Source organism: Heterocephalus glaber, unplaced genomic scaffold (assembly GCF_053883595.1).
Source record: "Heterocephalus glaber isolate CG9 unplaced genomic scaffold, H.glaber_assembly_v1.0 deba00001481, whole genome shotgun sequence".
In the NCBI taxonomy this organism is placed as follows: domain Eukaryota; kingdom Metazoa; phylum Chordata; class Mammalia; order Rodentia; family Bathyergidae; genus Heterocephalus; species Heterocephalus glaber.
Window position 1 is genome coordinate 19,763,284 of NW_028258317.1, and position 15,837 is coordinate 19,779,120.

Here is a 15,837-nt window from a genome sequence, read left to right on the forward strand (position 1 = left end):
AATGTGCTCTCACCTAGAATATCAGAGATAACCTGGGTTTTTATTATATGATTCTCTGCCTCTCTTAGGACAATGGAAAGAGGAATGGCCCCAGTATGCTGTCTAAAATTAAATGAGTGAAAGGGAGTGACTTCAGGCAGCTCCATTGTTTCTAACTGTACTATGGGGAGTTTGAAGATTTACAACACAAATAAATGACAAAGGTTTAAGGAAGTGGAAATGTTAATCACTCTGATCATTACCCACTGTACACATATATCAGATTATCACACTGTGCCCCATACAGGAATACAATTGTGTCGATTAAAGATAAAAATAAAAAATAGTTTAAAAATGCTGCCACTTAATTATTAAAAATGGTTATGCTGCATGAAATGTGATATCCTATATTATGTCCTAGAATAGATTTTAGTAGAAAAATCAGTAGTTTAGTTACTAGTAATGTACTGATGTTAACTTCTTAGTTTTAACAGATATACTAAGGTATGTAAAACATTGGTATTTTGGGAAACAGTCAAACGTATACAAGTACTTCCTTTCCCTGGTGTGTAAGAGATCAAGTTCGTAAATCAGATTCCTTTGTAAGTTCAACAAAGTGAGTCTTACACACCTTTGATACAAACATACAATGTAAAGCACCAAAAACCCAAACACATGCACTGTACAGTAAGCACACAGCAGAACCGCTGTGACATTATCTGGCAGACATGTGAGCTACTTCTGCAATACATTCGCATCTATCAGTGTTTGTAATCCGAGGTCTGTTCGTTTGTATGTGAAAGTTCACAACCTGAATGTTTCTAAGTCGAGAACAATATAAATGGATCCTAATCTGTCCTACAGTTGACTCTGCGATTTCCTTCTCCCAAATGTAAAATAAGGATTTCACCTACTCTTCAATTCATATTATTGTGAGATGTGAGATTTCTAAAGTTACGATTATGCACTGACATTTTTTTTTAAGTAGTTTCATCCCTTCATCTTAGGAATCCCATCACACTGTGATTGGAGATGCTTTTAAGGAGTGCTTTGTGAGTAAACCACACCCCAAACCACGGAGCTATGGAAATTTTGAAAAGAAAGAAAAGATATTCTGTGCCAGCCAGAACTGTGGCCATGACTGGGGAATACATGGGAAATATAAGACGTTTGAGATTCCAGTCATAAAGATTGAAAGTTTTGTGGTGGAGGATATTGTAACTGGACTTCAGAAACAGTACACAAAGTGGAAGGACTTTCCTTATAAGAAGATAGAATTTCATGCTACAGAAATGTCTAAATGACCTCATGGCCCCAGTCTTTAGCTACAGGGACTGGTAACTTTGAAGAAGAAATTAATCCAGTGGGTACAACCATGGATCACTTGTAAGCTTTGTGAAAATATTTTACGTAAGGCTTATACTGTATTGAATATTTATGTTAACTTCACTTGTTTTAAATAATCTGTATCGTATCACATATACAAAGCACATGTGAGTGAATTGGAGCATTGAATATTTTGTGGGCCAAGAAAACTCACAGAACTTGGAGAAAAATTTGAAATTGTTTCTGCCCTCCTATCCAATTGCCAGTGAACACATAATAGCCACTCAGCACATGTTAGGATGAATGAATCAAAAGTTGAAAGGTTTTTTCATACCCCTTTGTTTCCTAAAGCTACTCTACAGTAGCTTATGCCCTTAACAATCTACTGAAATTGTTCTTTTCTAGGCTACCAGTGACTGGTTGTCAAATCTATTGGGTACTTCTTGGCTCTTCTATTTGGTCTCTTTGCTACTTAGGGCCGTTACATTCCTTTCTTGAAACTCTACCTTGGGTTCTTCTCTTCTAATTCTTTCCCTTCTTATTGCTTCCTCTTTACACTTATGCTAAGTGTAGATAATTCCAAGGGCTCAGTATATCTACATAAGTATGTATAAGTTATATATACACTCATGTTTTCTTCATAGCAGTGTGTAGCATGATAATCATAAAACTATAGTAGACAGCTTTTATTAGTGAGGGCACATCACTTCCTGAAGTTTTGTTCTTTTAGTTTACTATCTATTTTTCTCTATTAGTTTGTTCTCTTAACCTGCCATTTTCATAGCCATCTCTAGTCATTTTCCAGTAACGGTTGATGTTTAATACTTGGACTGTGTGTTCTCAGTTAAGTCCCTTGGATGGTACTGATCAGGTAGTTTAATTTGGCTGTCCTTTCTACTTAAAATTTTTGCTGATGCTTCAGAGCTTAGTTTGGAGTTTTCCCATCATTGCGATAGTGTCTTGAGTCTTGTTATTTTCACCAGACCAACACAGTTCATGTTCAGTTTAGAGTAGAATCTCTAGTAACTTGTAAGCTTTATAGCAATTTAAGCATCTTCCTAGAACAGATTCAGATTAGTTGTTTATAATGCATTAGGACCATCAGTGGCCTAACAAAAAAGCTCTAGAGATCATAAAATGTTGATCTTATGTTCAACAAATACAACCTTTTTCAAGTAACACCTATTTACATCTAGGCTATTTGGAGATCACCTATACCTGGCCAGTCAACCCTGGAGATCAATGGGATGATTTGGTAGAGTCACCTCATTTTCTGTTTGATCTGAAGAGCAATAGTGCTGGCAAGTAGCCAGAGAAAATTGCTAGTTATCTAACTTCTCTTTGATTTTTCTTCATCTGCAAAATGAGGGCTTTTAAAAATTCAAAGAATGTTAAAAATACATGATATACAGTAGTTGCTTGATAATGGTTAGTAATAGTGGTATTCTTAAAATGCAATAAAATGGATTATTTAAATCAATTTGTTTAGAGCTCATTTTTTCATACCTCTTGATATGTGATTGCCTTTCTTTGCTGCCCCTGCTTTAAGAATGTCAATACAAAGTATAAAATATCTACTGGAAACCTATTTCAGATGAGAAAACTTCAAAAATTTAAATGATTTAATTTAGATAAAGGCAATCCTCTCAGCCCATGGAAGAAGGCAGACGTGTTACTTTTCTCTCACTGCTGAGACAAAATACCCAACATCTAAAGTTAAGAGGGAAAAATTTATTTAGCTCACAGTTTCAGTCCATAATTGTCGGGAGCAATGCTATATAATTTTTGGGTAAAATCATTTGGTCAGCCTAGTTCTCCTGCCTACAGCCCAGCTATGGAATTCTGAGACATAATTCCATTTTGGCCTCCAGTTACAACTGAGACCTCAGTGATCCGTGACGCTGTGATTATCCAGGACAAGATTACACCAGCTGAAGACATCCTGGGAGGAACAAAATCTTCATCTACTCAGTTCCTCATTGTTCTTGGATTGTTACATCTTGTTTACAGGGATGTACCAAACTCTGCAAGTCATTTGTTACATTGGTTTCTCCCCATGTACTGTAAGGTGGGGGCTTTCGTCTTTGCCACCCAGAGCAGTACTGATCAGACCCAAAGCTCAACTTCTTCTCTGTCTCATTTTTCTACCTTTCCTGTAATTCGCCTTGTGCTGCTGTGGCTCGCAGGAGACTAGGACTTACTGCAGAGGTTCTAGTAACGTCCCCTTTCCCTGTTCCCTACACATAATCAGCTGCTCCAAGGCAGAGTGGCTTAATAGAGGGGCATCGCAAAGAAGAAGTTCATGGCAAGCAGAAGACAGCAAAAGCAAGCAAGCAAGGGAGAAGACAAGTCTCTTTCTGACCCTTATATTGTAGCCAGACTACTGGGATTTGGGTGGTGCCAGTCCAGTCGTGGACTTTTAGTAACCACAAACCCTTAATCCCAGCATCACACACTCAAGATTCAGCCACCTCGAAAAAACCCCTCTATGACCATGTGAGAGGCTTTGGGGGGACATCTAGACCCAAACCATAACAGAAGACTAAAGCTAAAAGAAGAAAAACTTAGAATTTCCTTATTGAACTTTTATACGTAGTCAAGCCATTGTCAGGTATAGACCCTGAAACAGAGAAGGCACTTGGTCAATATGTTCTGAATGAAGAACATGTAGGTTTTGACTGATGCCCAAATACTGGTCATTGGATTTCTTGACGAAAGGCTGTATTTGAGGACCAGCTGGTTAAGTTTTCCATGGGCACATGTCCAGCCCTCATTAAAGCATCCTAATAGGGTGGCCAGCCATATGTATTTTTTTGAAGTTCTTCAGCTGGTTCTGATAAAACTTAACTCTATAAATATAGACTTTATTATCTCCCTGGTTCTGGCCAGTGCAACACTGTGATGTTTTCACCTTGAAATGAGAAGTCTTTAATTGAAGGCCTGACTGTGCACCAAGGTGAGTAAACTGACACCTGCCCTGAAGATACTGGATTCAGTATTAAGTGAATTTCAAATAATGAACCAATCAGAGGCCAGCATTTCCTAAGCATGTCCCAAGAACACAGTGCTGTGAGTCTCAGAAGAAAGCATTGTATGGTTAGGTAAGATTCTTTAGTAATAAAACACATTGAACCCAATGGTTCCCAAATACAACTCTGAAACCCGTTAGTCATGTGATACTGCTAACATCCTGTAGAAGAAGCACAGCAGTGAGTATCCAGGCTGAATACTGATCAAACAACCAGAATCAAATTGGACTATAAACTTCAACATCATGCCAATAACTTGTTTCATTACATCATAAAATAAAACTTTTTATTCCACAAATCTCTATTGAAATATGTAGAATTTAGCTCTTGGGATGCAAACTTTAAAAAGTATTAAAAATATTAGCTATAACTATATCTTTATGGTAATTTGGCTAAGTAAACAAAAATGAGTTAAATCCTGTTTGTGGTCATGATGTAGGCGAAAGGGGTAGGTAGACAGAAAAAAATATATGAAATAAGGGCTTCATTGGGCTTTCTGGCTAATCCTGACCAGAAGGAGTTAAAACTTTACTGAGAGCAAAGAACAAGATAAGAGAAAGCTGATAAGCCCAAAGCCAGGCAGGTGCCCTAATCAAATTAGTTTAGCTGCCCCTCCCCACCTTCAATAAAATGCAAAGGAGACAAGGGGTGGCCACTTAAAGATAGCTCTTTTTTTGTTGTTGTTTTGAGATAGGGTGTTGCTATGTAGTTAGGTTGGCTTTGAACTCACTATGTAGTCCAGGCTGGCCTGGAACTCATGGCTATCCTCCTGCTTCAGCCTTCCCAGTGCTAGGATTATAGGCAAGTGCCACTACACCAAACTAAGACAGCTCTTATTTAGTATAAAAAATACATATCAACACCCAGACACACACAGACACACACAGACACACACACACACTCCTCTTTCCCTTAATTGGTAATTCGACCTTGTATGTATGGTCTTTCCCTCACTAGCCTATAAATTTCAGAGATAGAGCCTGACAAGACGAAAGAAAATAAAGCCTACTTAGGAATTTGCACATAGGCATGGTACCCAAGTTGAGGGTCTTAAGGCCTGGGACAGCCAATCAGGTTGTGACAAGCTCTGAGGAGTCTTTCTGCCATCCAGTACAAGCAACCGAAAATAAAGGGCCAACCACTCATCCATCTTGGCGGAGTCCCTTACTCTGATTTATCAGGGTAGCTATCTAACTCCTTTTTCCTCATTTCTAGTAAAATGTCTTCCTTTCCTTAAACTTTGTATCTTTAATCCTTTACTGTTACAGAGTTTACGATCTTGGTGAGCTGCTTGGACAGCAGAGCAGTGGAGCTGTGCTGCTCCAACACAACAATGACATTTAACAATTTCCTAAGGCAGCCAATGGAACCCTGGTTTTTCAGAAGTGACTTAACATTGCTCTTGTAACCCTGTGGGCTCTTCCACATTCTCCTCATACATCCTGGAAGAGAAAACTATGCCACAATAAGGTTCTTTGGCTGCCTAGAAACTCCCACTATCTTTACCTAGGGAAAACTGGGAGACATTTCTGAGATGACAAAGTATTAACTGTCAATCCATAGCTGCTGGTGGCCACATCACTGGCCCATGGAGGGTCCTAAAAAATGAGAATATTACAGATGACCAATTGAAGGTAAGCTGGGAGGGGAAAAGATAGGCAGGGAGCCTAAGTTTTGACTTACTAGAAGTAGTCAAGCTTGAGACATGGCTACCACTGTTAAGTTACATGAAGTAGTTTATGTTTTGTTTTGCTTAATCTGGTATGACTTGTGCTTTTAGAACCATAACTGAGACAGTCATGACTAATATATTCTTCTTCTAGATATTCTTTGCCATGTACAGCAACAGACACACACACATGAAGTCCATCTTACAATCAGAGATACACGTATTTGACTTGCTGCATTAAATAATTTGCCAATTATCTCACTGTGGATGCCAAGGAATGCTTCTGTTTCTCTAGGCAGGATCAGGCAATAATGGTTTTGGAAAATCCTAGTAAGAATACCAATGCTTCTCAACTCTTCCAAAAAATTGAAGAGAAAATACAAACTTCTGAGGCCAGCATCATTTTGATATCAAAGCCAGACAAGGATACTACAAGAAAGTTACAGACCCCTATCCCTGATGAACACAGATATAAAAATACTTAACAAAACACTAGCAAACTGAACTCAACAGTGTATTAAAAGGATCATCCTTCTTGATGAAGTAGGACTTTTCCTTGGGATGCAGGGATGATTTAATATACTCAAGTATATAAAGCTGAGAATAACAAATTAACAGAAATTAACAGAACAAGAGACCAAAAAAAGCAGAATAAGGGACAAAAAAAAAAAAAAGCCTGGAAAATCATCTCAATACAGGTAAAACAATTTGACAAAATTCAATTCCTCCATGGCAAAAATTCTGAAGAAATTAGGTACAGGAAGAATGTACTTCAACGTATTACAGGTCACATATGACAAACCTATAGCCAACATCATACTCAATGGTGAAAAGCTATTCTTTCAAAGAACAGGAATAAGGCAAGGATGCCAACTCTTACTCCAGTGGTACCCTGGTTTATAAACCAACTGTTTTATGATTTTGGGGAAGATGGCTGTGGTCTGTCATCTGATGCAGAGTTTGTAAAAGGAAGCGAAATCTTGTTGAATGCTTTTGATTGGGAGCCAAACTGTTTGCAAACAGAAGCCTTCATGAACCAAGGTATTACTGTGCTTCTATTCAACATAGCACTGGTCTACATTCCTACTGATAATGTATAAGAGTTCCTTTCTCCCCACACCCTCACCAGCATTTGTTGTTTTTTATGTTCTTGATGCTAGCCTTTCTGACTGTAGTGACGGAACCTCACACTTGTTTTGATTTGCATTTTCCTAGGCTAAAGATGCTGAGCATTGCTTCATGTACATACTGCATATTTGTATTTCTTCTTTTGAGAAGTATCTATTCATTTCTTTGGTCCATTTTTAAATTGGGTAGTTATGTGAAGGGTCTAATTTTTTAAGTTCTTTATATATTTTAGGTATTAATTCTCTATTAGAGAAGTAGTCGGCAAAATTTTTTATCCATTTTTTTAGGTTGTCTCTAGAAATTCTTGAGTATTTCCTTTGCTGTGCAGAAGCTTTTTAAATATAGTATTATTGGTTGATTTTTGTTTTTAGTCTTTGTGCTACTGTAGTTCTATTCAAGAAGTACTTGCCTCTGTCTCTGGATTTAAGTGTTTCTCCTATGTTATGTTCCAGCAGTTTCGGCATTTCTGGTTTTATATCTAGGTTTTTGATCCATTTTGATTTGATTTTAGTACAGGGTGAGAGATATTGACCTAGTTTCATTCTTCTGCACGCCAAGATAGTCCTATAAGTCCTAGCTAAAGCAACTAAGTGAGAGAAATAAAAGGCTAAATTAGAAAAGTCAAATTGTCTCTGTTTATAATATGATTCTATAATATGATTCTATATATGGAATACTCTGAAACCCACCAAAAAATTATCCGAATACAGTCAGCAAACATAGAATACAAAAATCAACACACAAAAATCAGTGGCATTTCTACATACTTAAAAATGAGATTATCTGAAAAAGAAATCAAGAATACAATCTCATTTATAATAGGTACAAATAATGCCTAGGAATCAATATAACCATGGAAGTCGAAGATCTATACTTTGAAAACTATAAGCCACCAATGAAACTGAAGAGTAAACAAAAAATGAAACAACTGCTCATGTACATGCAGAAGAATTAACATTAAAATGTCCAAATGTTCTTAAGTAGATTCAATACAACCCTAATCAAATTTCCAATGATATTCCTAAAATATGTGTGCAACAACAGACTTCAAATATCCAAAGCCATCTTGAACAGAAAGAACAAATCTGGAAACAGTACTGTCTGACTTCAAATTTACTACAAAGATCTAGCAATCAAAACAGAATGGTAACAGCATGAAAACAGATACACAGATCAAGGGAATAGAACAGAGATCCCAGAAAATAATTGATACATGTTTGACCAAGTGATTTTTGACAAAAGAGTCAGTGGAGAAAGGATAGTTTCTTCAATAATTGGTATTGGGAAACAATACTTGCATGCAAAGGAATTAAATTTGATCCTTATCTTACATTACACAATAATCAACTAAAAATGAATTAAGACTTAAACATAAGACCCAATAATGTAAATGTACTAGATGGAAACATAGGGGAGAAACTCCATTGACATTGGTCAAAGTTATGATTTTTTTGCATATGACCCTGAAAACACAAATAATAAAAATGAAAACAGACAAACAGGATTGCTTCAAAACAGTTTTGGCAGCCACAGAAAAAAGGATGAAGAGATAACTTACAGAATGAGAGGAAATATTTGGAAACCATACATTTATTTGATAAGGGGCTAATATCCAGAATATAAAAAAACTCTTAAAAGTGATAAAATATCAAATAATTCAATTAAAAATGGACAAAAGACCTGAACAGACATTTCTCAAAAGTCATACAAAAGGCCACCATGTACATAAAAAAATGCTCAACCTCACTATCATGGAACTGCAGATTAAAACCACAGTATCACTTTAGACCTGTTAAAATGGCCAGTATTAAAATGGTGAAAGATAAGTGTTGGTGAAGATGTGGAAAAAAGGGAATGCTTACACACTGTGGGTGAGAATGTTATTAATTAGTACAGCTATTATGGGAAACAGTGTAGAATTCTCAAAAAACTAAAAACAGAAAACTGTATGATCCAACAGTCCCACTTCTGGGTACATGAAGTATATCTAAAAGACATGAAACCAGTATGCTGAAGAGGTATCTGCACTTCCATATTCATTGCTGCATTATTTACAATAGCCAAGATGAGGAATCAGCCTAAGTACAAAGCAAATATGGTAATTATATACAACAGAATACTATCCAACCTTATAAAGAAGAACAAAATCCTGTCTTTTTTGACAATATGGATGAACCTGGAGGATATCAGAATAAGCCACGCACACAAAGACAAATGCTGCATGATCCTATATGTGGAATCTAAAAAGGCAAACTCAGGGCTGGGGATTTAGCTCAGTGGTGCCGCTGCCTGCCTCACAAGCACAAGGTCCCAAGTTTGATCCCCAGTACCAAAAAAAAAAAAAAGTGCTCGCTTTGGCAGCACAAGTACTAAAAAGCCAAACTCATAGAAGCAGAGAGTAGAACAGCAATTACCAAGGGCTAAGGGAATATTAGAAAAAGGACAGAAAATTTTGTTTAGAAGGAAAAAATTCAAGAGATCTATTGTACAATGTGGTGATTATAGTTAATAACAATATATTCTTGAAAATCACTATTAAATGTATTCTCACCACAAAAAATATGTGAGGTAATATATGTTATTTAGCTCAATTCAGCCATTCTACAATTACTTCAAAGGATCATGTTTTATACAGTAAATACAATTTTTATTTGTCAAAAACAATTAAAAGATACAAAGCAAAAAGAAACAAAAACAACCCCCACCCCCAAATTCCATTTAGATCCATAATAGAAGCACTGGCTGGGTTGGCGCCAAGGCTGACAGACCACGCACCTGGTGCTAGGCTGACATCCTTAGCTCTCTGGTGCTCACACAGCTACAGAGTGCCCAGGGCATAGGAGGTGAGCTCACAGAATGAGTTCAAGAGGACAGTAGCAGACTGATTGCAGAGAAAGACATGGAGAAATTTAAAGGGGTTAATACATGATCTACAAATTGGTAAGACCCATTCCAGATGTGAACTTTAGAAATTTAGGAAAGTTTCTAGTTTTGGATTAAGAAAGTCAGCTTTGAAGTCCTGGTACTTTTCATTTATTAGATTTATGACTTGTTATTTAACTTTTCTAATGTGTACAGTGGAACTAATAATACTTTGATTATCTGTCAGTGTTGCTAACCTTATAGTAAAATGTGAATAAGTTTAAAATAATCATCGCAAGGAGATTAACCTTATAAGGTGTCATGTTATGGACTGAATGTTTGTGTCCTCTAAAAAGTCCAGTGTTGAAGCCCTAACCCCTAAAATAGCATGCAGAAAAAAAAATCTGAGAAAAATATTAAAGTTAAATAAGGTCATAAGGATGAGACTCTTATCCTACACAATTAATGTCCTTATAGGAAACGATACAAGAGAGCTAATTCTTTCTCCTCCCTCTTCTGTTGCATATAAGGAGGAAAGGCCACCTGCAAGCTAGAAGAGTGCTCACAAGAAACCAGACTTGAACTTCCAGGCTCCAGAACTACGAGAAAATAAATTTTTGTTGATTAGGCCACTCAGCCTGTGGTATTTTATGGTAGCCAGATATGCCCTAAACGACTTTAATGATGGAAATGAGCAAATAAACTTCAGAACATGAAAAGGCTAGGATCTGTGTACCATATTTACTGCCTTGCTACTACTATCAGGTTATTCTTCCTTCTTATCTGCTGCTCCCAAACAGGGCAGGTAATACATTGGTTCCTCAACACTTCCACTGTACCTACACAGTTCAGATGTGGCTGTACAAACAGAACATGAAAGTCATCCAGGTTTCAGGATCATATGTTGTAAATATATAAAACTATCACCAGCACAATTCAATTCCAAAGACAACAAATTTTCCATGAAAATATATTTAATCTTATTCAAATCAGAAGTGTTCTGTTTTCCTCCCAAACCACCTCCAAAGTTTCCCCTTCATGGAATATTTTGATTTCCCCTTGATGAAATATTTTCTGGAAAAAAATTTTGAAGATAGAGAAAAACATTTTTTTATGTTGATCTACTAAAAGGTCTGTAATCAAGAAATTTCAATGTTTGGCCTGTCCACCAAATCAGTACTATGATTTGAAGTATGAAAAAGTTCTTACCTACTTATGTCAGTTATCACTGATAAAACATACAAAGGAAAAGTTCAAGGGAAGGGCTTCAGTGAGCAGAAGGTAACAGAGAAAAACAATGAAAAGGGTAGGAGACCCTTCTGAAAATACTTGCTAGTGTTCAGCTGAAGTTTAATTAAGTAAGAGTAGAAAATCAATGTCCTGTGATCAGCAACTTCAAAGACAAACCAGCTCTTTTTCTGGCACTACTGATCTTCCCACAATTCTAGCTTCCAAATTCTAGAAAAAGATAAACAATTAACAAAAATAGAGAATGTAGGAACTTCTGGCTTCGGGCCTCCAGGAATGGCACCCAAACCGCAGCGCTCAGTTGTTGTGTTCAAGGCAACACCCTGTGCAGAAGAAGAGCGGCTTCTTCACCAGGGCCTCTGCTGGCTGGGTGGCTGGTGCCTCCCTAGGTGCAGCACCAAATGCAGCTCTCTAGGAAATGAGGGCCTACTTGGCCATCTTGCGGATCATGTAGTTGAGGATGCCCCCATTGTGGAAATAAGTGAGCTCCACGTCAGTGTCAAACCTCATGACAACCTGGAAGGTCTTCCCAGTATCCAGCTGCAATGGCAAAGAAGCAAAGAAGGCTGAAGGTGAAGGTGAGATACTGGTGTCAGGGTGATTCTGCCTGGGTGGCCCTCTGGCTCACACACTAGCAGCATGAGCAGCACACCAGGACTGGTGGCCTCAGGATCAGAATCTACTTTTGATAAGACCCCTGGGGGGATTTATTTGCCGAAGCTTGAGAAGCACTGTAGTGATGGAGGTAATGTACTGATGGACCTGAGAACTAGAAATAGCTTCTGAGGGCAGCAGCCATTAGTTATAAGGAGGTATTATTTCCTAAACCCTCTCCCCGTGGATGGAAGTGTTTGGGAACAGAAGTGTCACTGAGGCTGCACGTTAGGCCATTAACCGAGCTGCTCACCCAGAACACAGAGATCATAGCTGCCTGTGCCTGCATACTAAGTGACCCCTGGGACCTTGGTGCTGGACATTTTGTCCTGTCCTCCCCTAAGAATCTGTTATTTTTCACCCTTGGGCTAATTAAAGCCTAGGATCTGGGATGTTGCTTAGGAAGGGGGCTAATGTGTATGTTGATCACATTTTCATAGTAAGAAAAAGATTTTTCTAGGTAATATGAAAGTCACTATTCTTTACTATTCTCTGGGCTGAGTGGGACTGAGAGGAACAGGAGACAGAGGCTGGTTGGGAAAGGGAGGTAAGATTGGAACTGATGATCACTCTATGAGTAAAGAGAAATAATAAATCAAAAGGTATCATCCTCACTATGTTGCAAAGACAAGTGTAAAAGGTGCTAGTAGGACTCTGAGTCTAATGCAGCCCTACTGACTTTTAATTTTTTTCCTCTCAAATTCCATGAATTTCCTTTTAATAAGAGTGATTACAAGCAAAGGGCCCTTTGGAGCAGGCCCTGCCAAGGACAAGGTAGGCTTACCTTAACCTGTACTTTCATTTGTGGTCTGAGGTTCTCTGGAATGATGACAGTGTATCGTTCCTGCCCTGTGAGTCCCAGAGAGTCTGCATTTTCACCAGGGAGATACTCGAGGGGGATTACCCCCATCCCAACCAGGTTACTGCGGTGAATGCGCTCATAGCTCTCAGCCAGAACAGCTTTGATTCCCTGATGAATAAAGGACAGTTTGGACACTGTTAGTTTTTTCTTCAGGTACATGAAAACTTCACAAAAGTATTCTTAAGTCAAGACTGTTCTTACAGTTAAATTCACTCTAAGTACCTGTTAACCTTTTACCTAAAGATGTTATCCTTCAGTTAGAAATAAAGTAGCAAGCCTGACAACTTACAATGTACCAGCACTATGCAACCACTGAAATGAATTCTCTCCATCTACCCTCCACCAATGTTGGGGCACAGCAGATGCTACTCTTCTTCCCCTTTATTCAGTAATCTGTGGTAGGATTTGGTATCTGAATGACGTGGTCTGACCATGCTCTTAGCCTCTTTGAGATACAAGACCATTTGGCAAAATTCCATGCATCTGGAATCTATACCAGATATGTAAAGAAAGTTCTCTTGAATTTTTTTATTATTGCAAGTGTATCAGCAGACACAGAAGGTTTAATCAAAAAGTAATTTTCACATTAGGTATGGTAGGTGGTGTATGCCTGTAGTGCCAGCTACCTGGGAGGCTAAAGCAAGAGGATCTACTTTGAGGCAGCCCAGGAAATTTAGATCCTGTCTCAAAATGAAATAAAAAAGTATTGGGGATGTAGCTCAGCACCCACTGGGTTCAACTCCAGTACCAATTTTTTAAAAAAGTAATTTTTAGAGCATACTACTACAAAGTAAGTGATTACTGCAGACTCCTGTTAAACTTCCTGTTTCAAGGATCAAAATGAGCAGAATAGTCTCGATATTAAGCTTCCTATTTTGTAGGTAATGTATAATTGACAATATAGAGCAATAATCAATAAAGCAAGATACCTAATTAGAATTCTTCATTAATTTATAATTAATAGTTAATATTAATTGTAATAATATTAAATATTCTAAAAGTTCTCTGAATAACTAGGACACGCTTTTTGAGACACCTGCCTCAGACTCACTCAGGGGGCTTATTAAAAACGTGACACTTGGATACTACCCCAGATCTACTGCATCCCAACTGCAGTAGAGCATAGGGCAGGAGGTGCCAGAGAATCATGGCTATTGAACAAGGGTTCTCAAACTTCATTGCACATTAGAATCACCAAGGGCAGCTTATTAAAATCCCAGTGTCCATGCCTTTCTCTTTGGCAATTAAAATGGAATCTCTAGGGATTGTATCTAAGAAGTTATTTTTAAAAAAAGTCATAGGTATTTCCAAATTTGAGAACCTGCCATAGAGAAAGGGCAGATTCTTTGGGATAGTAGGTATTTTGTAGAGATTTACATATGTGTGTGTTTATTGAGGGGAAAGTGGGAAGCTTTTTGCACACAAAGCGTCACATCCCTAGTTATGTGCTGCAGGTGCTGAGATCGTAACTGTTGTCTTCCAGTGAGCACCGGGCAGCACTGCTGAGTGGCTCAGCCTGGGCGACCAAGAATGCTGTTGCACAACTTCCTGGGTAGCCAGATTTCAGCCCCTCTGCAGGGAAATCTAGACTTTAGGGTGCTCCTTAGGGCCAGTTCTCTTCTTGTCCTCTGTCACATTTCAGAGCTCCCAACCTGACCACTTATTGTCCAGGTCTCAGTTCTACTGTCAGCCCCTAATCCGCTGCCTAAAAATCCTTCTTGTGTAATTTCTCCAGCTCTTTTTAGAAGTTTCCAGAAAAGGAAGGCCTTTGACCTATTATCAACTAATTAGAGTACATTTCTTTTTTCCCCTTAGAGCAAAATAAGTGTGTTATGGATTCTATCTAGATGTCTCTCCAGAGCCTCATGTGCTCTTAGGGCTTTTGAGAGGTGAGTGGATTGTGGGTGTGTGGTCCTGGCTCACTGGTGTGTGATAGTGGATTAGTCCACTGATGGGTTTAAAGCTGGGTATGATGTTGGGAAATATTACCAACTGGTGGGAAGAGGTGGGTCACTGTGAGCGTGGCCTGGAACAGTATAGATCCTTCTTCCTCCATTCATCCTTGTCTGCTTCCCACTGCCATGCCATGAGTAAGCCTCCTCTGCCATGTCCCTCTGCTTTGGGGCCATGTACTGAAACCTCTACAAACTAAGCCAAAATAAACCTTTCCTCCTTTAACTTGTGGGTGTTAGGTATTTTGTCCCAGCAATGGGAAACTAACTTAAAACAGAGTAATTACAAAATATTTGGGGTAGTATTCAATGACATTTGAGGGTTGCCTGCCAGAGAGCCACATTTTTTACTGTACTTTGGATATAACTTAGTGTTTCCCAAGGGCATTAATTTGTTTAAGCTGTAAATGATTTAAATTAACATCAGCTAAATCGCATTACCTTCCCCTGGGGAATGAAGCTGGCAGCACAGCTCTTCCTTGCCCTCAGGGCAAGCCAATGCTCAAGAGGTAAAAGCTCTCTGCTGCTGGCACCACCCCTCCTATGGGATACTTCAAGAAGGCAAAGCTCTGCAACAGCTGAAGGCTCTAGAAAGCTGCCTGGCTATGTTCAGAGAGCTTCTCTTCCTCACTGAGATACTATCAGTAGATTTTTTCACTGGCAGTGAAAAGCAACTGTAAAAAGCACACACTTTTCATTTTTTCCAGGAAACCTGGAGTCTACTCTTGTCATGGTAACTCCCACAAAGGCCCTTACTGTTTCCTTCTGTGAATTTGCCAGACGATACAATAGCTCTCTCTCACTTATTCCTTACATTTATCTGGGATAATGGCCCTATTAAATATTGGGTCCCCAACCTCTGAGAATTATATGAAAATCATGAAACTTCTACAAAAGACATTGATATAAACATTTTGAATATCATGTCAGACTTCATAAACCTTCCTCCTCAAACTGATCTATAGACACTCAAAAAGTCCAATAGTTGTCATAGTATGAATGTCTGACCTAAAGATCAGTTCAACTTTAGATTATTATGCTCCACTAAGTGAAGTAAATGTAGATCCACCAGGAAATAAATACTAAATGCTTTTCAGAGCTTGCTCTTTCACAACATCTTGACGAGTA

General features: G+C 38.4%; 2 protein-coding genes across 4 annotated transcripts in view; one reads left to right on the forward strand and one right to left on the reverse strand.

The window, feature by feature from the left end:
• Rigi (RNA sensor RIG-I) overlaps positions 1 to 2,796 on the forward strand; it is a 74,932-nt gene extending 72,136 nt beyond the window's left edge. The window contains exon 18 of one of the 2 annotated variants that reach the window (XM_004838383.4): positions 987 to 2,795. In XM_004838383.4, the coding sequence (XP_004838440.1) occupies positions 987 to 1,283 (297 nt within the window). In that variant the 3' untranslated portion in view covers positions 1,284 to 2,795. Of the gene's footprint in view, positions 1 to 986 lie in introns of both variants that reach the window. The other variant, XM_021252958.2, reaches the window with a different exon arrangement.
• Positions 2,797 to 8,229: 5,433 nt separating this feature from the next.
• Positions 8,230 to 15,837, reverse strand: part of Aco1 (aconitase 1) — a 65,853-nt gene continuing 58,245 nt past the window's right edge. The window contains exons 21-22 of one of the 2 annotated variants that reach the window (XM_087183394.1): positions 12,680 to 12,865; positions 8,230 to 11,781 (exon numbers count right to left, since the gene is read on the reverse strand). In XM_087183394.1, the coding sequence (XP_087039520.1) occupies positions 11,668 to 11,781; positions 12,680 to 12,865 (300 nt within the window). In that variant the 3' untranslated portion in view covers positions 8,230 to 11,667. The remainder of the gene's footprint in view (positions 11,782 to 12,679; positions 12,866 to 15,837) is intronic. The other variant, NM_001310240.1, reaches the window with a different exon arrangement.